We start from the raw sequence: 24,138 nt of genomic DNA, 5'->3' as shown, positions 1-24,138 counted from the left end.
GCTCCAGGTTCCCTCAGCACTCACCTTGTACTAGTTACTTCAAACAATCAAATTCAATTAAACAAATATGGAATCAGCTGAGGGCTTTCTTTGAAGAAGGCATAAGGTTAGGTTCTGGGCAATACCAGAACTAAGACCCAAAACAGACATGGTTCCTGCCCTCACATGACAGACTCTAAACAAAAGTAATAAGCTTGGGCTTCCCTGGTGGTGCAGTGGTTGAGAGTCCGCCTGCCGATGCAGGGGACACGGGTTCGTGCCCCGGTCCGGGAGGATCCCACGTGCCGTGGAGCGGCTGGGCCCGTGAGCCATGGCCTCTGAGCCTGCGCGTCCGGAGCCTGTGCTCCGCAACGGGAGAGGCCACAGCAGTGAGAGGCCCGCGTACTGCAAAAAAAAAAAAAAAGTAATAAGCTTTACCCAAGGTGAGGGGGTTTCTGGGCACTGGGGAGAACAAGCCAAGGGGATGTACTATCTCTGATGTACACACCTGTCTGTGCAAGAACACCATAGCTCCTGCAATACCAACAGGGTGGGGTTCACACTTCTCTGTACCTGCTGCAGCTCTCACACACCGAATTACCAAATGTTCATTGACTGGACCTGAACTCACAGAACAGGTACTGTTGGACAGGTATGGGGTCATCACAGGGGGTAATTTAGCATCCTCCAACACTAACCTTTTTTTTTTTCATTTTCTCCTCTTTCCTTTCCTGCTCACTGTCTTTCCTTCCCTGTTCCTTGTCCCATTTCCAGGCTTCCCTGGCCTAATCCTGCCCCAGCCTGGGGCCCAGGGGCATCCTGGTCATTGCTCAGCTGTGTACTCCCTTCCTCTTCATGGCCGTTTATTTCTTAGCTCATCCCATGCGGAGAGAAACCACAGCCCTAAGGTGGTCTACCTTGGCTACTCGTTAGAATCACCTGGGAAGCTGATGCTTAGCCCTCATCTACCCCCCAACCTAACTGATTGACTTGCGGTGAGGTCTTGGTAAGGACAGTCCTTCAAGTTCCCCAGGTGATTCAAATGTGCAGCCAGATTGAGAATCACTGGGACAGACTAAGGATTTCAAAGCCTTCCCCTTCTCAGTTGAGGGTGATGGTGCCTCCCCAGAGATAAGCACAGAACTTGGCGTGGGCCAACAGAACAGTATCGCTCACGCTGGGGGTGGGCTAAAGACAGGACTTTGTACCTCTAGCATCTCAGCTCTGGAATGGACGTCATGGCAAAGTTGAAGCCAGCTCCCCTGGAGAAGGCAGGGAGAAGAGAGTTTTATTAACAGAGGAATGCTGAGAGCAAGAAGGCAGACTGCCTGGTGCTCTCGGTGGGGCAGAGGGAAGATCAGAGGAGGTACCACCTGAGAAGGAGCTGACACAGCATTATTTCTCAATAAGTGTCAGCTTTCACACTGATACAGTGCTTTTATATTCAAATGATTTGCACAAGAAGGATCACCAAGTAAAATGAGTTCCATTTATCAGATTTGGAAGTAGAAGTTTACAGTGATTAAGTAACCTTCCTGCCTTTGTATCCTCCACCCAACCCCATAGGCCAACTGACTGCGAAATCAACCCACGTAATGGCTAGGGTGTCCACACTCAAACTTGACTGCAAAGATGACTCGCCACAAAACCCTGAACAAGGTAAGTAACCTCTCTGAACTTTAGTTTTCTCACCCGTAAAGTGGCATCTATATAAAGGCTCCCATCCCCCCAAGAGCCATTGTGAAGATGGAATGAGCTCCTTGCAAAGTACACACGGTGGGCTATTATTACAATAGCTCTGCACTAGCACCCCTCACCTGCCAGGTAATAACTGATTGACCTGTCTCTCTTCTGCTTACCTAAGCCCCCCAAAGGCCATTTTTCTGTAGTTTGTAAACTCCCTGTATTTTTAAAATTACTTTTTAAAAGAATTATATCATACATATAAAAGGATACAGATGAATGGTTTAAAGAATAATACCTGGGCTTCCCTGGTGGCGCAGTGGTTGGGATTCCGCCTGCCGACGCAGGGGACGCGGGTTCGTGCCCCGGTCTGGGAAGATCCCATATGCCGCGGAGCGGCTGGGCCCGTGAGCCATGGCCGCTGAGCCTGCACGTCTGGATGACTGTGTTCTGCAACTGGAGAGGCCACAACAGTGAAAGGCCCGCATACCGCAAAAAAAAAAAAAAAAAAAAAAAAGTATTCAATAAATATCGGATAAATGAAGAAATGTCCTAGCAGAACTAGAACCACAACTGGTTTTGTTTGTTTGTTTGTTTGTTTGTTTGTTTTGCGGTACGCGGGCCTCTCACCGCTGTGGCCTCTCCCGTCGCGGAGCACAGGCTCCGGACGCGCAGGCTCAGCGGCCATGGCTCACGGGCCCAGCCGCTCCGCGGCATGTGGGATCTTCCCGGACCGGGGCACGAGCCCGTGTCCCCTGCATCGGCAGGCGGACTCTCAACCACTGCGCCACAGGGAAGCCCACAACTGCTTGACCTTGGGCAAGCTTCTCTAGTCTTCAGTCTCCTCTGCAAAAGGTGAGGACCGTCTCCATGCTCCCTGGGTCCCCTTCCAGCACACGCCTACGATTAACCCAGGAGCTGTCTCCTGGGGCTAGGACTTGGCATGCTGGAGAATGATGTCACAGCCTCCAACAGGTGTGTCCTGACCCCCTGGCGGGCTTCGCGTGGGTGACACAGGTGCCAGTACCAACCCCTTGAGTTCCCGGGGCAGCAGAACCCTAGGGCTGGCTGTCTCCAACCACAAGTATGCTTATCTCTTTACCTCCATATGTGATGCAAATATCTTCTTCCGTCATTTTTGATGTGTGCCAAGAGGAAAAAGGTTGAGAAAAACGATATTAGACTTAGCTTGGTGGTGAGCGGGAGGCTGGATTTAGCCCATAAACCCAGGACAGTCTGGGGATTCTGTCTCTTCTCCATGTTGCCCCAGCTGCCCCACGATGGAGGTACCCTATCAGTAGTTTCCGGGGTACAGAGCCATCTAGAAAGAGACGGAGGAATGAGCTATCTTCATGCAAGAAGGGGAAAGGAAGACTTGGAGAAAGCAGTGGCTTCAAGGTCCCACCCCCTGTGCAGAGGAACCCTTGTCCCCCCAGGCCACATCCCTGCAGCTGGGACAGAGGCAGGAATGTCTTCCCGAGAGCAGACCTGGAGGGCCGGGCCCAGGGCTCCCGGCGGGCAGCCCAGCCCCACTGCCAGGCAGCCACAGCTGTTGGCAGGGAGTCCCCAGGTCTAAAATTAGCCTCCTGCTCTCCACCCAGGCAGCTCCACGGTCCCTCTGCCAGATGGGCCCTGCGGTGAGGTAATGGGAGCCTCAGGACAGCAAGGGGGCAGGGACCACAGCACAGAGCAGAGTCCCGCTTCCCCCGCAGGGTCAGCCTCAGGCTGGGGGACCGGGTACAGAAGCATGTGTGTGTGGAAGCTCAGCTTCTCCTCCGCGTCTACACCTCTGGGAACACGCTGTCCTGTTCTGAGCTCGAAGTCCAGCAAGGAAAGGAACACACCCTCTCCTGAGAGCTTAAATGTGCCAGGGCCTCAATGGCCACCACGGCCTTGTGGGGTCAGGACCATCATTCCCATCACACAGAGAGCGTGGGGATGCTCGCCGAGTCAGCTGACCTGAGTCAGGGACCCTGGGAGGGAGAATCCAAAAGTGCCCGCCCCCTTCTTTGGGAGGGGCATCTCCTCCAGGAGGGGCACCTTTTGAGGCAGAGCCCGAGCCCGTGGCTCCCTGACCCCCACCTCCAAGCCCCCCAGCTTCTGACGGTCTGGTCAGGAAGCCTGTGGCTGGAGCTGCAAAAATAAGAGGCCGATCCCGGGCAGCAGGCCTGCCTCTGGGGGCTGAGCACACAGAGGGCTGCCCAGGGGCAGGGCGGGGAGGCTCCGGGCGGGGACTGCTCAGAAATGCAGAGGAGTCGGAGGGCTACAAGGAAGATGACCTGGTCACCAGGGGCTGTGAAATGCCCGCAAGGCCACCGAGCCTCTCCAGCCAAAGGCTTCCGAGACCATCGCCCCCAGGCCCATTACCCAGGGCTCATCCAGCCTCACCCCTCCCTCACCGACCCCACCTGGGGAGCCTGTCCTCCCACCCCCAGGTGAGTGGGGGAGGGGAAGCTGGGGGACGGTCACTGTCTCGCCAGTAAGAGCTGGACCCAGTGCCCGACTCCCACTTCTGCCTGCCTGGGAAGGCAGGGTCACACGGCTAGGAAGGGAGTAGAGAAGGGCTCTGAACCCGGCACCTTCTCGCTTCCAATCTTTCTCCAGCCACCTCCAGCTCAGAATCCTCAGTGCTGATGCAAACACCGCTTCCTCTGCGAACAATGTCAGAGCCAGAGAGCACCTCAAGGACCAAGGAGCGCAGCCTGCTCCATTTGCAAGTAAGGAAGCTGAGGCCCACAGGGCAGAAGTGACTTGCTCAAAGTCACAAAGCCAGTTCAGATCAGAACCAAGATGAACCCAGGTCCCCTGACTCCAGCCCAGGGTCCTTTCCCCTAACACTGCGCTGAAAAGAAAGCCCAGATGCTCCGGTTCTGTAACATGGCTTCTCCTCTCCTCCTTCTGCTAGGACAGGCCTCAGTCGATCAGCCAGCTCACCAGTGACCTCCTGCTGCTTGGCCAAGCACGCCAGGCCTCCCTTCGGGACCTCTCACCCGCACCTGATCCTGCTGCTCATCTCTTCCTTAGCAACACGACTTCTCCTCCACGTTTCCTTCACGGTTCGTTCTGTCTCCCTCGTTGGCTGGCTGTGGACAGCCAAAGGCCCCCGCAGGTGCAGCCCCTTCTGCTGAAGACCAGATTCCACATCCCACTCCCCCATTCCAGCTCTGGCAGCCCAGGGAACATCCATCAGCTGGTGGAGGGGAGGGCTCTGGGCAGGATAGGACAGTGACACCCTTAAGGCACAGCCGTGAACCCAAAGACCCTGCGCAGGTGCTGAGCTGCCCAGGGGAGAGCCTGGACCACAGACTGCAGCCCGCTGAGCTCCTGAGCCATCCGCATCTCTCTCCTGTTCTGAGAGTCGGAACCCTCCAGTGGGTCTCACGGGTTTGTCTATGCCGGCACCTCTTGCCTGCCCTCTCTAATAAAGGAGCAGCCCTAGCTGCTGTCTTCCCCGTGAATTCCAGGGTTCAGCACGCAAATGGTCCCCCACCCATAGACTCTGGCCGAGGACACCCTCCCAGACAGGTGGAAATGACTAATCTTCCTTCGGGAAAAGGGGCAGCAGCCTCTAATCCCAAAGTATGCCGGCAGCCTGACTGGGTCCAAGTTCCCAGGAAGAAGGTTCCACGTGAAACAAGGGCCACTGTTCTCCCCAGGCATCCATGCGTCCCTCACGTGACTGGTTCACGAAAGTCCTGCCAGCTGGGGAAAGTGCTCACCGCCCTGGGAGTTTCCAAACCTTCCCAGAGACATAAAGGAGCAGAAAAGTATAGAAAAACAACTCCTTCTTGAGAATTTTTTTTTCTTGGTTTTAGAAGAAACAACTTTGGGGTTTTCTTCTGCCTTTCAGGCTTCCCGACGTCTAAATATACCAAGCGTAATCATTTATTGTACAAACCAAGTTATGTACAATATATGTTTATCTTGCTAAACTAAGAGAAAACTACTTTGGATCTGTAAGGGGTGCCAAAAGTATTTCATAGTTGTTTCCCTAAAAATATTACAGTATATTTTCATTTCCCAGAAATCGAACCCCCCCCCTAATTTTTATATGAGCAAGTACCTTGGGCAGTTTATACCCATTTCTTTTTCTCAAAGCGGTAAATATCAACTTCCAATTTAATAGCTCCTGCTTCCGTAAATGTTTCCCTGCAACAGACAGGTGGTATTTCCTAAGTAGTAAAATTAAAGCTTCACTATTGTAGCATGTTACTTATGCAAATATTTTTCTAATTTTCATGCATCAGAGCAAAATTGAATTCTTATTCAACATGCTAAATCAAACTTTAATATTATTTTTTCCACCTCCTCTCCGAACTCTTCCAAACACGTTCTGAACCCACTTATTGCTGTCTACCTGCAATTTTTCTTCAACTTGTCATCCATTTCATCTTTTACCCCCAAAAAGAATTGCCTCTTACAGACTTCCATAATCCTAGTACTAGGATTATGAAAACATCAGCCCTCATCCGCTTGTATCCTTCTACAGAGAAGAAAGGAGAAGATAACATTTTTCAGAATTTGTTACATGTTTTCCTACCAAAGGGTTTCATGATTCACGTGCTCCTGGATTCTTCTGATTTAAAATCAACTTTGTCGCAGTGAACACTGTGGTACGTCTCTTTTTGAATGATGGTTCTTCTCAGGGTATGTGCCCAGTAGTGGGATGGCTGGGTCGTATGGTAGTTCTATTTTTAGTTGTGTAAGGAACCTCCATACTGTTCTCCATAGTGGTTGTAAGCAATTATACTCCAATAAAGAGTAAATCAATCAATCAATCAATCAGCTTTGTCTATTGCTATTCCCCATCCCTCCTCAACTCAAGGAGGTAAGACAGGAAATCGTAACTCCACGCGCTTTTTTTTTTTTTTTAAGGTCTATGCTTCTTTAGCAGAATGGGCTCTGTTTTTTGTTTTTTTTTTTTTTCGGTACGCAGCCCTCTCACTGTTGTGGCCTCTCACGTTGCGGAGCACAGGCTCCAGACGCGCAGGCTCAGCGGCCATGCCTCACGGGCCCAGCCGCTCCACGGCATGTGGGATCTTCCCGGACCGGGGCACGAACCCATGTCCCCTGCATCAGCAGGCAGACTCTCAACCACTGCGCCACCAGGGAAGCCCAGAATGGGCTCTGTTTTGAGGATGGGAGGGTGCAAGGGACAAAGGGACCTGCTGGATGAGGACTGTCACGTCTTGGCCGCCCTTTGCAATATGAGAATTCAACATCAATAAGAACTTCCTTGCAGGTGACCTTCAGCTATCAGTGCACTATCAATGCAGAGCGTCGCTGGAGAAATTTCAGAAAACCCACAGATCAGCCCAACAGCAGCTGAGTTGGACACAAGATCCACCCCCAGCTAAACGGCAATAACTTCAGCTAGGTAACTGGCAAGATAAATAGATCTGAGAACCAGTCATATGCATACTTAGTACACATCAGGGAAAAAGGACCACGTGAATCTCAGACATTAAAAGGAAGCTTCTCAGCAAACAGAAAGGGATGGTGAGAGCACTGCGTGGGCACTGGGAGTCCTGGGCCCAGCACCGCTCCCTGGGCAGGTGCTGAAAACACTCTCGGCCTTAAATCCTTCACTGGTAAAATCAGAAGGCTGCGCAAACACTGCACTTCAAGAGGCAACTCCAGTCGACTTGTAGCGACAGCCCGGCGAGCTGTGTTGAGAAAAATTCTGAGTCTGCAACTGGGCTCAGGAAGAGAATTTCATGTTCTACTGGAGATGCCTGCCACTGACCTGGAATAAGAAAGGCAGGTATTTTCCATCTCAGAATTTTAAAATCTCTGCGCTCCATTCCTATCCTAGGATTCTTTATGATATGTGAGAGAAAGCCCCCAAAAAACCATCAAAAGAGAGACAAAGGGGCTTTACAAGCTGATTAAGTGATAATAATAATAGCTAACATTTATTAAACAGGAACTGTACCAGGAACTGTTCTAAGTACTTTATATGTGTTACTCCACTTAATTGTCATGATGAAACCCAGTGAGGTAGGTACCACTATTAATAATTCCATTTTATAGGTAAGGAACCAGGACACATCGATGCTTAGTCACCTGCTCACAGATTTCAACTCAGGTAGTCTGACTTCTGAGCAAGCTAGGAGGGAAAGGAGGGAGGGAGGGAAGGAAGGAAGGGAGGGAGGGAAGAGAGGGAGGGAGGGAAGAGAGGGAGGGAGGGAGAAAGGGAAGAGTAAAGACACTGGCAGGTGGCGTGGAGGACACCACAGCAACCTCAGAAGTTAAGGCAGAAGGGCTGGCAGTGTCCACACAGGGGAAATGCAGGCCCAGCGAAGGCTGTGCGGGCTGAATTCTATCAGTGTTGAATTCTATCAATTCCATGAGTGCTCGTGGGGAGGGTGAAGCAAACTACCATGACCGGACACTTGGGAGCCACCTCTGGCTTCTCTGACAACCTAAGCTGGAGTTCACAAGAGCAACCCAGACGAAGGAGGCATCAAAGAAGATATCAGCTGTGAGTTTCAGATAGTTCAACAGACGTTCCAGAGAGGGTGAGGTCAGCTGGCACAGAAGCAACGAGGAAGGCTTCAGGAAAGGGATGAGGCCGACAGGATGGGCAGGGGCGTGAACGGCAGGCAGAAGGGTATCATGAGCCTGCAGAGCAGCGGTGAAGAGTTTGAGGAAGACCAGCCCGAGGGACAGGAGACCCCAGCTCCGGCTCCCCATGGCGAGAAGCGACGGTGAAGCTACTGCTCTCTGGATAGTCACTCCCAGAGTTTATACACGCTCCTTTGCATCTCCTAGCAGCCGGACTGCTTCCTCGCTCTTTGTTCCCCTCCCCACCACCGCAACTAGTGTAGAGGGATTTAACTGGGAGGATGTCCCCAAGTCAACCAAACTCTGAGAATTTACCATGTGCAGGTATCGGGCAAGGCACTCAGGCAGAGTTCTCAACTAGGGATCCACGGAGGGGTGTCAAGGGCCTGTGCACCTCCCCAGAATATTATGCAAAATATGAGGGGGGAGGCAAATTTCTGGGGAGAGGGTCGCCAGTTTCCTCATCAGATTCTTACAAGGGTACACAAGCCACAAAAGGTTAAAAATCTCTGCACCAGGGAGACCAAGGGGGAAGTGCCCAGGTCCGGCACTCAAGAAATGCAATCTCCTGGGGGAAGACAGACAAACAGAAATAACCCAGGCAAGGCAGCCTCTGAGAAGTACCCTAACGGAGTACAAAAAAGCAGAGTGAGGGAGGGGGGCAGAGGTTCATTCCAACGGGGATGCCCACAGGATGTGCTCCCCACACCCCAGTTTTGGGATCCAAGTTTGCAATGAAGGAAAAACAGACGTTACAGTAAGTCCCCTACGTATGAACCTTCAAGTTGCGAAATTTCAAAGATACAAACGTGCAGTCCATCAACGTCAGGTGTGAGTGAAATTGCAGCTTCCTCCGTCTCCTGTTGCTGGCGACCCTTCAGCTCTACCATCTCCCACCTCCTCTCCCTCCTCCAGTCAGTAACCCTTCCTGCCTGTTCACTCGATGCCAGCCCCTGTGTGCCAGCTGTCGTGCTGGACTACTGTATCTTTCAAGGGAATGTACTGTAAGATTAAACATGTTTTAATTTTGGGGTTTATTTGTTTTTATGTATTAGTTGTGTGAAAAGTATTATAAACCTATCACAGTACAGCACTATATAGCCGATTGTGTTAGTTGGGTACCTAGGCTAACTTTGTTGGACTTAGGAACAAATCGGACTTACGGAACTTGTTCGTTTGTAGAGGACTTACTGTATTACTTCTCCCCAAGCCTAGACAGAGCCCCTGGCCAGAGCCCCTGGCTCAGGTACTCCCAGCAGGAAACCAAGAGTGTGAGGCCAACCCTATCCCCCCAGAAGGAGGGGGAAGGAGGACACTGCTCCAGGACTATGGGAGGTGGCAGGAAGATACCCTTCCTGAAAACGAGCGCTGATCCTGGTCCACCCGTCCCCACTCTGCCAGCTCCCATCCTCTGAATTCCTGGGGTGCTTGTGGCACTGACCCTCGGGAGCCCCTCACTCTCCCGGCCTCAATTCTCCCACCCTTTGTCCAAAAACTTTGTGCCATCACCTGTTTCATTCTCTCCCAAGACCTCACCGCCATCTGAAATTCTCATCTCTTGGTTGAAGTGTTCATTACCTGTCTTGTCCTCATGAAATGTAAGCTCCATGACAGCAGAGCCCTGAAATGTCTGGTTCCCTTCTCCATCCCTAATACCTACAACACTGCCTAGCACGTACACACACTCACTACGTATTTGGTGAATGAGTGTCTGTCTCCTGTCCCTTTGTATGTATTCTCTTGAAGGACCAGCATGGCATCCAGGTCCCAGAGGAAAGTGTAAGAAGAAACAGAGGCACTTTCTTCCCCAGAGACCACTTCTGAGATACTGGGTGTGCAAGGCGGCCCTTAATTTAAATGATTACGGCAGAGCGTAGCCAGAGGGCCACGTGTGAAGCTCAGAACTTTAGTATCCTATCACCTTCTGCATCAACAATACTGCCAAAGTGTCATGTGTTTCTCTGACAGGTCTCAGCTTTCCTGTCACCCTCCTCAGCTAGGCACTCATCGCCCATACCTTAGGTCATTGCAGTGACCACCTAGGTGGCCTCTGTCGCCAAACCATCTTACGAACCTCCAGCAGCTTCATCTGCCAATAATCACTGTTCCTAGGACATAAAAGGTGTCCACAGACTTCCCTGCTGGTTCAGTGGTAAAGAATCCGCCTTAAAACGCAGGGGAAGTGGGCTCGATCCCTGGTCGGGGAACTAGGATCCCACATGCCGCGGAGCCACTAAGCCCATGTGCCACAACTACTGAGCTGGCGCACCTCACACAAGAGCCCGCGTGCCGCGAACTACAGAGCCCACGCTCTCTGGAGCCCGTGCGCCACAACAAGAGAGAAGCCCAGGTGCTGCAACGAAGACCCCGCAAGCCACAACTAAAGACCCGACACAGCCGAAAAAAGTAAATAGAATAAATTTTAAAATAAATAAAGAACTGCTTTAAAAAAAAAGAAAAAAAAGGTGTCCAGTAAGTGTCTGAAGAATTAAAGCATGAATCCATGGATGAAAATAAGAAACACTGCCTTCATCATATAAAATCCCTGCTTTCAAAAATCTATGTTGCAATACAACAAACTAGTGAATATAACAAAAAAGAAATAGACTCCCAGATAAAGAGAACAACCTAGTGGCTACCTGTTGGGAGAGGGAAGGGGGGAGGGGCAATAAAGGGGTAGGGGGTTAACAGATACGAACTACTATGTATAATAAAAATCAGGGGCTTCCCCGGTGGCACAGTGGTTGAGAGTCCGCTTGCCAATGCAGGGGACACGGGTTCGTGCCCCGGTCCAGGAAGATCCCACATGCCACGGAGCGGCTGAGCCCATGAGCCATGGCCGCTGAGCCTGCGCGTCCAGAGCCTGTGCTCTGCAGCGGGAGAGGCCACAACGGTAAGAGGCCCGCATACCGCAAAGAAAAAAAAAAAAATCAGCTACAATGATATATTGAACAACACGGGGAATACAGTCAATATTTTATAATAACTATGAATGGAGTATAGCCTTTAAGAACTGTGAATCACAACAGACTCACAGACTTAGAGAACAGACTTAAGATACCAGAGGGGAAAAGGTGGGGCGGAGGGATAGTTAGGAAGTTCGGGATTGACATGTACACAAGGCTATATTTGAAATGGATAACCAACAGGGACCTACTGTGGAGCACAGGGGACTCTGCTCAATATTCTGTAACAACCTAACTGGGAAAAGAACCGGAAAAAGAACAGATACATGTATATGTATAAGTGAATCACTTTGTTGTACACCTGAAACTAATACAACATTGTTAATCAACTATACTCCAATATGAAATAAAAAGTTAAAAGAATTGTGAATCATTATATCGTACACCTGTAACTTATATAATATTGTACATCAACTGTACTGCAATTAAAAAAAGAAATTAAAAAAATTCTATATTGCTCTCCACCAAGTCCAAACGCGAGCATCCTGGCACTCGAGACTCTGCAATCACGTCACAACCACCCGTCCAATGTCATCTCCTTCACACTGTGGGAGCCTCTGCCCTCAGGATCTGAGTTCCCTAAACTTATAGTTAGCTTATGCTAGACACCCCCTCCAAATAGCCGCCTTTGCTTAGGCACACGCACGCGCGCGCGCGCGCGCACACACACACACACACACACACACACCCCAATAACAACAGAATCTTGGAGCTGGAGGAGGTCTTAAAAACTGAAGCCATAATGTGTGTATGTATAGCTGATTCACTTTATTATAAAGCAGAAACTAACACACCATTGTAAAGCAATTACACTCCAATAAAGATGTTAAAAAATAAATAAAAAATAAAAAACTTCAAGCCAGAGCTCTTCTTTTGGGGAAATACAGCAGAACACTAAGAAATGCTGCATAAAATTTGACAAACTTATTTACATAGCTACGGGCTCCATAAAGTAAGGGCAATCTCCAGGAGTCAAAAAATGAAGATGTGAACATTGGTGCAGCTCTAGATAACATACTAGGCAAAATTAATTTTAGAGTATTAAAAACAGAACAATTTTTAAAAAGGAACCAAATCTGAAGTAGAGCCAAGTAAAACTTACAGATATGAAAAATACAGTCATTGAATCCAAAGAAAAAATGGGGCAGATGCCTCTGCCTCAAGGTCCCTACCTAATTTTCTACCCCTTCTTTGTGCCTATGCAGCTTGCCTGCCTTCTGTTGCTGGAAGTTGTTCACCTGAGATGCGCTCTCAGCCTCTCCCTTTTCCCAGCCCTCTGCTCAGCTGAAATAAAGAAGCAGAACCAGGAACTGAGAATTCACCCCGACACTCTGTGCCTGGCTCCTGGGGAAGCCTCCAAGCCTCCCAAGTCCTCACCGCACCCCCCTGCCCCGAATCTTTGGCTAAGAGGTGGTGGTGAGAGGTCCAGAGATCAGCTGGCCGGCGAGGGGGCTGTGCATGTGCACAGGCCTGCACACATCCATTTGGACCCCGGTTGGCAGGAAGGGTGGAAAGGAGAGGATCAAGGGATTTGTAAGAAGATCTCAGCAGAGAGGCCTTTAATCTTTGAAGCAACTGCCTGAATGGAGGCCACATTGTCAGGGATGACCTTGGGGGCCAAATAGCCAGAAGCGCTGGGATAACTGCCACCCCTCCTCCAGGCAACTGAGTCTTGAAAGACCGGAGCCCAAAGTCCAAAGATGGACTGGCCCCGTGGCCCCTTTGTGACACGGTAGTGGCTCCAAACCAGACCCGGAAACAAGCATCCCATTGAATGGAAGACTGCGAAACTGAAGCCCTCAAAAGAAACAGGACCTGTGCAAGCACCCGCGATAAATCAGCTTCAGAGCTTAGATTAAAACAGAGATAAAGCCCAGTGTTCCTGCCTCTGAGACCCGAAAGTCCTCCGAGCATACTCAGGGACACGCAGTAGAGTGACAGGCTACGTTGCCCAACTGCTGAACTTTGGTGCCCTGGTCCGTTGCCAAATGGCTCTCATTCTCCACAAAACCCTTGACTTCTAACCCACCCCTCCCCATCAGTGCAGATCTGTGTCTGGGGTGCAGACAGAAAGATGGAGGATGGAAAAGAGTCTTGTGGCAGAATGCGCGTGTGGTGGCAGGTGCGGGCGTGGATGGCCTGGAGACGGCAGAGGGACCGGGCACAGCTGTGTCACGGGCCAAGAAGCTGGAGAGACAGTGGCAAGAGGGCCAGCTGAGGAATGCATCTCCACACTCCTGCCTGCCAGCCTTTTTCTAATTCTTACCAGATTGTAAACTCTGAAGGGGAAGAGATGGGAGCCAACTCTCTCCTAGCTCCTGACATGTGCTAGGCTTATGTTCAATCTAACCGGGCACTTCACATGTGCAAGGCTAGCTAAATCTTATCGAATCGAATCATAAGAAAAGCTCCACAGGGAGGTCATATAACCCCATTACCCAGATGAAGCATCTGAGGCTTGAAAAGGAATAAGTACTTTATACAAAGTCCTGCAGCTGGTGAGACATAAAGCTTGGATTTGAACCCTGCCCTGTCTTTAAATTCCATACGTTTTTCCAGGGATCATCAATGCTTTTTATCCCACTCAGTCCCCCACAAAAAAGTAAATGCTCCATAAACATCTTACTTAAGTTTTAAAATAAATCACCTCTGCAGCCATTCAAGATTTGCAAAATAAAAAAAAAACTGAAAACTACACATCACTCAATTTCCTGGCTTTACTGCACTTCGCAGATATTGGATTTTTTTTTATTCAAACAGAAAGTCACAAAAATTATAATCATCCTCACCAGTTCACTCAGTCCCATGTAATTAATTTTTTTTTTCATCTTGATCTTTTGTTAGCACTTTTATGAACTCATCAGTTTTCCATTAGAGTTCAGAAAATGCTTATTCATTCAGTTCGGCAGTATAGTCAGTTATCAGAAACCTGTGCTTGTCAGAGTCTTTTCCATGAATTCCTTGAAGGTGAAACCCTTTTATAGGCACATTTTTGCAAAAGCACCAGAGTACACCCAGAACTGTCTGTAAATGACTAAAGACTTAAAAATGACCACGGTTAAAGATTTGATGAAAGTTCATAATAATGCAATTGACAAAGAAATTTAGTTATTTCCGAGATATGCATTTTAAAATAATAACTAGAATTATGACTTATAACATGCATTTTAAACATGCATTTTATAACATGCATTTTAAAATAATATATAACATGCATTTTAAAATAATAACTAGAATTATGACTTATAACATTATACCAGGCTTATAACTTATAACATTATAACATTATGACTTATAACATTATACCATATACCATTATACCTAAGATTTTTAAGAATTTCCTGTAATGTCTGAAACATTTACATTAACATATTTCCATACGAAAGTTTAGTATTAGTTTCTTTTTTAATTTATTTTTTATACAGCAGGTTCTTATTAGTCATCAATTTTATACACATCAGTGTATACATGTCAATACCAATCGCCCAATTCAGATACTGGATTTTTTACAAATTGAAGGTTTGTGGCAACCCTGCGTTGAGTGTCGAGCAAGTCTATCAGCAGCATTTTTCCAACAGCCTTTGCTCAGTTCGTGTCTCTGTGTCACATTTTGGTAATTCCCACACTATTTCAAATTTTTTCATTATTATTCTCTTTGTTATGGTGATCTGTGATCTGTGATCATTGATGTTACTTACTTTTTTTAATGATGTTACTATTACAAAAAGATTATGACTCACTGAAGGCTCAGATGATGGTTAGCATTTTTTTAACCAATAAATTGTTTTCTCCCCGAATTCGACCAATAAAGTTTTTTTTGTTTGTTTGTTTGTTTGTTTGTTTTTGCGGTACGCAAGCATGTGGGATCTTCCTGGACCGGGGCACGAACCCGTGTCCCTGCATCGGCAGGCGGACTCTCAATCACTGCGCCACCAGGGAAGCCCCCAATAAAGTATTTTTGAATGAAGGTATGTAGATTTTTTTTTTTTAGACATAATGCTACTGCACACTTAATTGACTACAGTATAGTGTAAACATAACTGTTATATGCACTGGGAAACCAAAACATTTGTGTGACCCTCTTGCAATATTCCCTTTATTGTGGAGGTCTGGAACTGAACCCACAGTGTCTCCCAGGTCTGCCTCTATAAACTCCATGGTTTGTCTGGAATATCATTCCTCTATTCCCACCCCCACCTTTCCTTCTCCTTTTCCCACCTTGGGCCCTCTTCCCAGGCCTTGGTGCCATAAAGCGCAATTCCACCTGCAATGGCTTATGGGATCTTAGTTCCCCAACCAGGGATCGAACCTGGGCCCTGGCAGTGAAAGCGCCGAGTCCTAACCAGGGAATTCCCAAAAACACAGTTTAAAAGAAGAGAAGAAATGGGTAGGAGGCAGCTAACACCTCTTCCCCTGGCCTGTTTTCTCATCTGTTAGTAAAGGGGCTGGACGGCTCATGTTCGTGACTTTCTACACCCAGAAGCCACAGCTCTTCACGCTCCTGGTCCCCCCACTGGCCTGGGGGGAGGTTAGAAGCCCAAAGGACAAACTTGAGGTTCCTGGCCTTCCTGGCCAGTCCCCTCGGTTGTTTTATTAGTATTGTCAGGGGTGCCCCAAGCTTTATTAAATTTTCCTTACATTTATGTCATTGTTTCCAATGACAGTGGCTCAGGCCCCAGCATGTCAGTAAATTCCAAGCTTTTGATGTCCACTTCACACATAAGGAGGTGAGAATTTATTTTTGAATGTCATTCAATTTTTCAATACCTAAATAGACTAAAAACAAAAACATCAGGAAAATAATAATTCATGTTTTGGGGGGGGGTGTTTAATCTAGAATTCTTTCCAGAATCCAGCATCTGGTTATCACAGCTATTATACTTTATTTTATTTTATTTTTTTTTGCGGTACGCGGGCCTCTCACCGCTGTGGCCTCTCCCGTTGCGGAGCACAGGCTCCGGACGTGCAGGCTCAGCAGCCATGGCTCACGGGCCCAGCCGCTCCACGGCATGTGGGATCTTCCCGGACTGGGGCATGAACCCATGTCCCCTGCATCAGCAGGCGGACTCTCAACCACTGCGCCACCAGGGAAGCCCCTATACTTTATTTTTTCTTTTCAAGAATCTCTAGGCCAGAGTAGTGGGATTATAGGTGACTGTCAGTTTCTTCTTCATACTTTTATATACACCATAGCACTTTTATTGATTTCTTTATGCCTTGATTTGGTCCAGAAAAAGTTAAAGCGGCTTGCAAGTACCACAGAATATAAGATGACATAAACTAATAGTAGTTGTGGGAAAGAAAGAAAAAGATAGAGGAATAAAATTGGTACCAAAGTGCAAATCGTAAAATCTTTTACACTTTTTTCCAAATGAACCAAAAACTGAATTCTAAAGCTTTCTAGTAACCAACACAAAGGGAGAAACCTGTGTGGTTATATAATTTACATGGCCAATAAAAATGAAAACAAACGGACTGCTCAAGAGAGCAGAGCTAGTTCTAATATCAAGATCAGAAGAAAAGTTCTCATCACAAGAAAAAAAATTGTAATTATGTGAGATGATGGATGTTAACTAAACTTACTGTGGTGATCATTTTGCAATGTATACAAATATCACATCATTATGTCGTACACTTCGATATGTCGTACACTTCGATATGTCGTACACTTCGATATGTCGTACACTTCGATATGTCAATTATATCTCTAAAACTGGGAAAAAAAATAAAGACCAGAAGAAACGTTTCTGGAAGGTTCGCAAACACAGGATAAGCAATGACTCTCAATCCCATCCTTGGAGAATGTCACAGGGCTATATCTCATAGCACTTAGGTCCTGGGTCTTGCCCCTCCTTAAGTTATTGGATCAGTTGTACTAGGTGCCTCATGCACAAAAAGGTAATTTTATAGGGGTTACTGTGGTCCAGATACACAGCCATTATCTGGTATAATGAACATGTGTTGTTTTCATAATCATAAAGAAATATTATTTTAAAATAAATCACATACTGTGTGATTCCATTTCCATAAAGTATAGAAATAGACTCTATTAATCTATGCTTATGGTAGTGACAGGAATCGCTGGTACCGTTCTGTTTCTTCATCGGGGTGTTCGTTACAACGGTATGCTCAGTTTGTAGAGATTCATCAAGCTGTACCCTCACATGTGCACTTTTCTGTACATATAACATACTCCCATGGGAATTTCCTGGTGGTCCAGTGGTTAGGATTCCGGGCTTTCAATGCCAGGGGCCCAGGTTCGATCCCTAGTCAGGGAACTAAGATCCCACAAGCCACGTGGGGCGGCCAAAAAAAAGAAACCAAGCCAAACAAAAAAACCCAACAAACAAAAAAAGGTACTTCCATGAAAAGTAAAACAAAAAAAAAAGGGACCACATGGACAATTTGCATGCTTATTTTCTACAAAAGTTGGTCAATGGTAAAAAAATTTTAAAGTTTAGCATAAGAAGTAAATTACATACTAAAACATCACAGAGATTAAAAAATATATATGGATACTTCTAACACTGAAAGCAGTGCTTGTTGGAACCTAAGAGTCTGTAAAAATTTAATCTATCCGTCATGCTTTGCTCAAATGTATAACATATCCAGCCCGGGACCCTTTATATATACCCCATCCAAACTACTCTCACCCCTTCCAGTAGTACTTTTTATATCAGGTAACATATAAATCTATTAATTGTGGATCACAAGGTCAAAGGAGGGTTATCTGAAAGCTCAGGACGTATGCTTGGCCTAGCTGAGACCTCATCATCCTCGGACAGAAGGAAGCGTGCTCGTGGAAATTAAAAGGTAGGATTTGAGAGCGGTGCAACTCGGTAGAGAAGCAGACAGTCAGCGGCCAACTGCAAGAACAGCCTCCAGGCCCCCTTCCAAAGCAAACTCTGCTCTGGCGGCTGCCCTGCTCCGCTCCATAAAGCCCAGCCCAGGCTCTGGGGCCTGGAAAACTACTGCAGCGCGCCGCCAGCTACTCCTAAAGCCAGCACAGAAGTGGCTGCTTCAAAGGCCTCGTGCTGCAAAGCAGTCAGAACCGTGCGGGGCATCTGGACACCTCCCAGGACAGGCGCCGCCGGCAGCCCAATCACCACCGAGCAGGAGATCGGGGCCTCAGCCCACACGAGGGTCCCTGGGTGACAGCAGGACAGCAGGGCCGGCTGTGCTGCTGGGATTCTGCGGCCACGTCAGAAAGGACTAGAGAGACCAGGAAAGGAGAGGCCAAGCCTGGGTGAGGGCCCCTGTCCTCACACCCTGTGGTCCTGGTGCAGACGGCGCTGGTCCAAAGGAAACACACTTTTAATAGGAAAAGCAGTGATGGCTTAATTCTTATCCTTCGCATTTGTGTGTAAAGGCTACCGCTGTTTATACGTATTATGGTACAAGGAACAAGAATTCCTAGGTTCTATTCTTGGATCCATCACTGATAAGCCAAGTATCTGCCAGTGAAAATATCAGGTGCTTGGAAATTCAGAGCTTACCGTCCATAACCAGAAGGTATTTGAGTGCCCAGTATCTGCCCTGAATTGATTACTGACTTGAAGTTCCAGGCAGCAGCCGGGTGGCCAGAATGGCAGCATAAAGAGAGGTAAGCAGGACGGAGGAAAGGGAGCCAGAGGCTCCATGGGAAAGAGGGGCAGCCCAGCCGGGGCGACATGCAACAGGGTCCCGGGCCCAAGGGGCCCACGAAGCAGCTGTGCTTCCCTCCACACTTGCCTCTGCTCTGAGGCTCAGCTCTAAGCCACAGCCTTCCCGCTCTGCCCACACATCTGTCTCATCTGTTTTTCCCTCTCTCCTGGCCTGCGTCTCAGATTACCGTTCTGCCCTGAGCTACCTCTGTCACTGGAGGGTTTGTCTCCCTTCCAAATCGGAATGTCTGTGGCGACCCCGGGAGCCACAGGGCCCGCCTGACATCTGTGGCTATGCCACCGCAGCCCACTCGGAGTCACTTAGGAATCGCGGGGGCCAGCCGGACAGATGTGTTATAAGTTTCAGGCTTGGAAACACCTTGGGGTTTAGCAGGTACACTGGACACTTAAATGGGGACATTGCAGACCCAGCCTTGTGAGATGTGGAAAGAGGCTGGTGTGCACCACCATTTGGCCCTGGCTCTGTGGCCAGCTGTGATCGCTTGGTTCCAGCACTGAGTTGGTCTCAGCAGCAGGTCAATTATAGAGCAAAGAACCTAGAAACCATTTTAGTCCAGACCTCTGCCCTCAGGCAGGACGTAGCTAATCCAGTCTGAACGAATGGGTATAGCTCATTAAAAGCTGCCAGGACGGGGTCTTTAACTTCCAATAATAATAGTCTGGGCCCGGGGTTGCTCTCAGCCAGTACATACCGGTACACCTGTGCCAGTTCTCAAAATACTGGAACTTATGAACGTGTTGGTATATAGTGACTGCCCCAGGCCCTCTGAATGTCCCACTAGAGCCCTGACCTGTCCTCAGGAGAGCTCCATGACCCAGCAGCTAAAGACTAATGCCAGCCACAGTAAGGAACCTTCCGCCCCATCCCAGCACCACCATCCATACCAAAGTACAGTATGGTTAAACAGTTTTACTATTTCCCTATCCATTCTACAACACCACCTTATTCTAAAACTTTCGACTGCTTTCTCTTATCTACGAATAAATACCACCCTTTGAGGTTGTTCTTCAGTCTTTCATACTGTGGCACCATCCCCTATCCTCCTTCACACCCTCTGCTTCACCAAACCCAGACGCTCAACATTTCCAAACACTAACTTGTCCTTGACTATTGGTCTTGGCTTCTGCTGCCCTCTCTGCCTGGAATAGCTTTCTCTTTCTGCATCCACTAAAGTCTTACCAACTCCTCAAGATCTCCTGAAATGTCACCACTTCCATGAAATATTAGCTGAAAGAGCCGTGTCCCATTTCCAGAAGTGTCACAGCAACGTGTAGGTTCTACCTCTGTAAAACTTAACGGTTGTCTCCTATTATGATCATTCTCATGTACGCACCTGAACTCCCCTCCTAGAGGGAAAGCTGTGAGAGGCAGAAACCATAACAGAGTCATCACCACATCTAAGTGACCGAGCACAATGCCCTGCTCGAGCTACGTGCTAAACAAATATTTGTTTAAATGAGTCAGTATGAAGCCCGCGCACCTAGAGCCCGTGCTCTGCAGCAAGAGAAGCCACCGCAATGAGAAGCCCGCGCACCACAACTAGAGAAAGCCCACACGCAGCAACAAAGACCCAACGCAGCCAAAACTAAATAAATGAATAAATAAATTTATAAAAAATAATAATAAATAAATAAATGCGTGAGTGAGTAAACGGCTCTCATTCTTTTGTCCAAGGGACCCATTCTTCTATCCGTGAAGTTTCGGTGGCTTCTCCCTGAAGTTACTCCAAATGTGGTTGTATCTTTTTCTACAGATGGAGCCCAAACTGCATATCACGCATCTCAAACTACGGGGTTATTCCATAAGAAGCAGGAAGCGCGCTCCCTGTCATTACTTGACCACCCTGGAGTTTGTAACTACCAGCTCTCCATACATTTCTCCCAGCACCAGATCAGGGCGGCAGTCACACAGGGACAGGCAAATGAAAGGTTCTTGGTAACGGAGGCTGGCCTTACAGATGACAGGAAGGCTGGTGGTGCAGTGAGCTGGCAGGGGCTGCTACAGAGAGGCAGGGTGGCTTGCTGGGAAGCAGAACCAGGCTGGGGCTCCGGTTGCTGCTGTATGCCAGGGTGTACGCGAGGGAAGGCTAGCAACCCTCTTCTTACCGCTGTGCTTTCTCATCCCTCCTTCCCCACTCACCCTCCAGAGGAATGGCTGGGAGTAAGACCTATAAGACAAGACAGGACTTTGATGCACGACGTCTGAGCTTCTTAAAAACAAAGGACGGGGGACCAGGAGCCAGAAAGCACAGCCACTGTCTAAATCTCATTCCAAAAGGAAATCAAGGAAAGAGTAGAGTACGATGGGACAGCCCGGCATGACAAGCCACCCTGCCAGCAGGTGGGCTTCAGGGCTCTAGGAGGCTGAGAAGAAGGTACGAGGGATCCATCAGTGCCCAGGCTTGGGCCCCCGTTAAAAACAACAGTTAGGGAAACGGAAAGCCAGTTCTGGACTAGGAAGCTGAGAACATTCTTCTGGAGAAGGGTCCATTTGGAAAAGGAAACAAAGAATAAGGAAACCCAGTCAGAAAGTGAAGATGCATCTAGAAGGGAAAAGAAACTGACCCAGGAATTGATGGCTAAGGATGAGACAGCCAATAGGAGACAGAGGTTGGGAGCCAGGTGTGAGATGATAATTATGGCAAACTGCTTCCGGTCTCTGAGGAGAAAGTTCACTTGGGGTAAAGGAAAAGTATGTGCTGGGGGGTGAGGGAGGCGGATGGGAGGCCATTCATTTCAGGGTCACAAAGCAACTGCTCTGCTCTCTGGGTGTGGCCATGCCGCAGCATGCGGGATCTTAGTTTCCTGACCACGCATGGAACCCGTGCCCCCTGCAGTGGAAACGTGGAGTCCTAACCACTGGACCGCCAGGGAAGTCTCTCCTCTCTGGTTTCAATCTGTGCAGTGGACTCCACTGGCTACCAGGTTAACAAGATGGTGGCCAAGGAGGAGAGAAGGGAGATCCCTCCCGGGGCCTCCCACCCACCCACACTCCACCTGGGCTCCTCCACAGGGGACCCTCTGAGTGGCCGTGGTATGGAAGAGTAGATACGCTCTGTCTTTCAGAGGAGTGAGCAAGGTCTGGGGAGCTGAGGGAAGGCAGACTGGTCTTCGGAAGGAAGAGCTCTTCCTACTTGAGACCTGTGGACCTGACTTGGGAAGTCCCTTCCTCGTGGTGTGCTGGGCTCCCTGACCCTGGAAATGCTCAGGCGGGGAGATCACACAATCGTAGTGTTCACATTGAAAGGGACCAACTCCCTCCTTCTACCTGAGAAGCTGCCATTTGCGCCTGGATTTCCCAACTAGTTAGCGTCAGAACCAGGAATGGAAGGCCAGTCTCCAAACACACAGCCAGAAATATTTCAGCAGCCACAGAGTGAGAGGTTCCGCCATAAATACCCATCTCTGTCCTGAACCAGCTCAATTACTGACCCTAGTAATTCCCTGTCTTTGGCCACAAGAGGAGGCAAAGCACCACACCCAGTCCTGGGCAGAACAGCTGACACAAGAACTTAGAGCATCTTCTCACCAGAGTTCCATCCGTCGTCCCTTAGTTTTCCTGAAAGGGGGAATGTTTGTAATTCCACACGTTGTCTGGAATTATAAACCTCCCCCCTTCAGGATTGGGAAGGGCACCTAGTAGTTCTGGGAGTTTCTCTTTTTTCCAACTATTGCAGCGACCTTTGACACAGTGCCTGACACTTCGGAGGTTTTACTTCACTCTGTCAGTGTAAACTGAAAACCACCTCGGACAGGCATGCCTGTTGAAGTAAAAAGAGAAAGAGAGCATCCCCTCCGTTTTCCTAGGAGGAAACTGAGACAGAAATTTTAAGTGGCTCTGGCTCCGTGGAAAAAGAGAAGCAGGAATCTACCCACTGCCCGGTCCACTGAGCTGCCCTGAGCAGGATATGGGGGTTCAGCTCATTCCGCAGGGTTCCCGAGGGGGGCTGCAGACAACCCGCTGGGGGTGGAGGGTGGCCAGGACCAGGAGAGGGGACCGCTCGAGGGAGGTGGGAGACTTGAAGGAAGAGGAAGGGGCTGGGAGGGGAGTGGCCTGTGGGAAGAGGGGGAGGCGAGTGGCTCACGACGGTATCGTTAAAATAAAGGACCCCCCCCCGAAAACGCCGCAGGGGAGCAAACGGAGCGAGCCACGGAGAAGGCGGGTAGCAAAGTTTGGGTCGCGCAGACCGGAGCGAGCGGCCTGGTGGAGGCGGCCGAAGGCGCCCCAGACACGGACCTCAGCCCGCGTCGACGCGTTTCTCTGGTACCGGGTCTGCGAGCCGAGTGCGGCCAGGGGTGGCCCCGAGGCTCCCCCGGCTTCCCTCCCGCGGGGCGCCCGGCACCTGGAGACCCAGCGAGGTGGAGACCGGGTCTCAAATGGGGGGTGGGTCCCCCCTGAGGCGGGAGCCGCCGGCCCTGCCCCCTCCCTGCTGCGCGCCTGCCGCGGCCCCGGCGCTACTCACTCCGGTTCAGGGGGTTCCCGCCGACCTGGGCCGACGCCGCCAATTCCAGATAAAGAGTCCAGAGCCCCACGGACACCACGGCGAGCAGCAGCAGCAGCCGGAAGCGCCTCCGCAGCAGCTTGACCGGGCGCAGCAGCAGCAGCAGCCGCGCGGCCCGGGGGCCCCCCATGGCCCTAAGCCCCTGGCCCCGGCCCGGCCCCGGCCGGCTCTCAGCGCCGCGCCCCGGCCGCCCGACCAGGCCGCCCCGCCGCGGGGCGCCGGCTCATGCTCCTCCCGAGGCCCCGCCGGCTCCTGCCCACGTCCGGACGCGGGCTTGCTGCCGGCCGCCCCACCGCTCCTCGCTCGCCGCCCGCTCTCGGGGTGCCCACGAGGAGGCTACCCAGGTGCGCCGCCCCGCCCCGCCCCGCGCCCCGCCCCCTCCCGCGCCTCCGCCCGCCGCCCACCTGCCCCGCCCCCGGGCCCGCCCTGCCCCCGCGGCACAGGTGGGCCCCGCCCCCGAGCGGAGCCGGGATGGGGACGGCCGCTCGGTCCTCGCTGGTCAATACCCGGCGCCTCCGCCAGCCGGGGGTGCGTGGGGCAGGTATGATCTGCACTCTGCTCCCCAAGCACGAGTGAGGTCGAAGCTTTGTAGACGCGGGGCGCGGGGCGGGGGTAGTGTTGGGGAGGCTGCGGCTTGGGGCGTTTCGTGGCCCGCAGCGACCCTACCCCTGCCTTAGAGTAGACATCGGAGCTGGGGAACCCTGGCGTCTCAATTCAGCCGCGGTCTCCTCTCCCAACCACATCTCCAAGAGACCCTGGGAGAGTTGTACGGCCCCC

General features: G+C 50.0%; 1 protein-coding gene across 1 annotated transcript in view; it reads right to left on the bottom strand.

Moving 5' to 3' along the window:
* The window catches only part of B4GALNT3 (beta-1,4-N-acetyl-galactosaminyltransferase 3), a 91,901-nt gene extending 68,410 nt beyond the window's left edge, over positions 1-23,491 (bottom strand). Inside the window, exon 1 of the mRNA XM_030834754.2 lies at positions 23,323-23,491. Within this exon, the coding sequence (XP_030690614.1) occupies positions 23,323-23,491 (169 nt within the window). The remainder of the gene's footprint in view (positions 1-23,322) is intronic.
* Positions 23,492-24,138: the final 647 nt, after the last annotated feature.

Source organism: Globicephala melas, chromosome 10, assembly GCF_963455315.2.
Source record: "Globicephala melas chromosome 10, mGloMel1.2, whole genome shotgun sequence".
Lineage (NCBI taxonomy): Eukaryota > Metazoa > Chordata > Mammalia > Artiodactyla > Delphinidae > Globicephala > Globicephala melas.
Note: the sequence above shows the minus strand (reverse complement) of the source record. Positions and strands in the feature narration are given on the sequence as shown.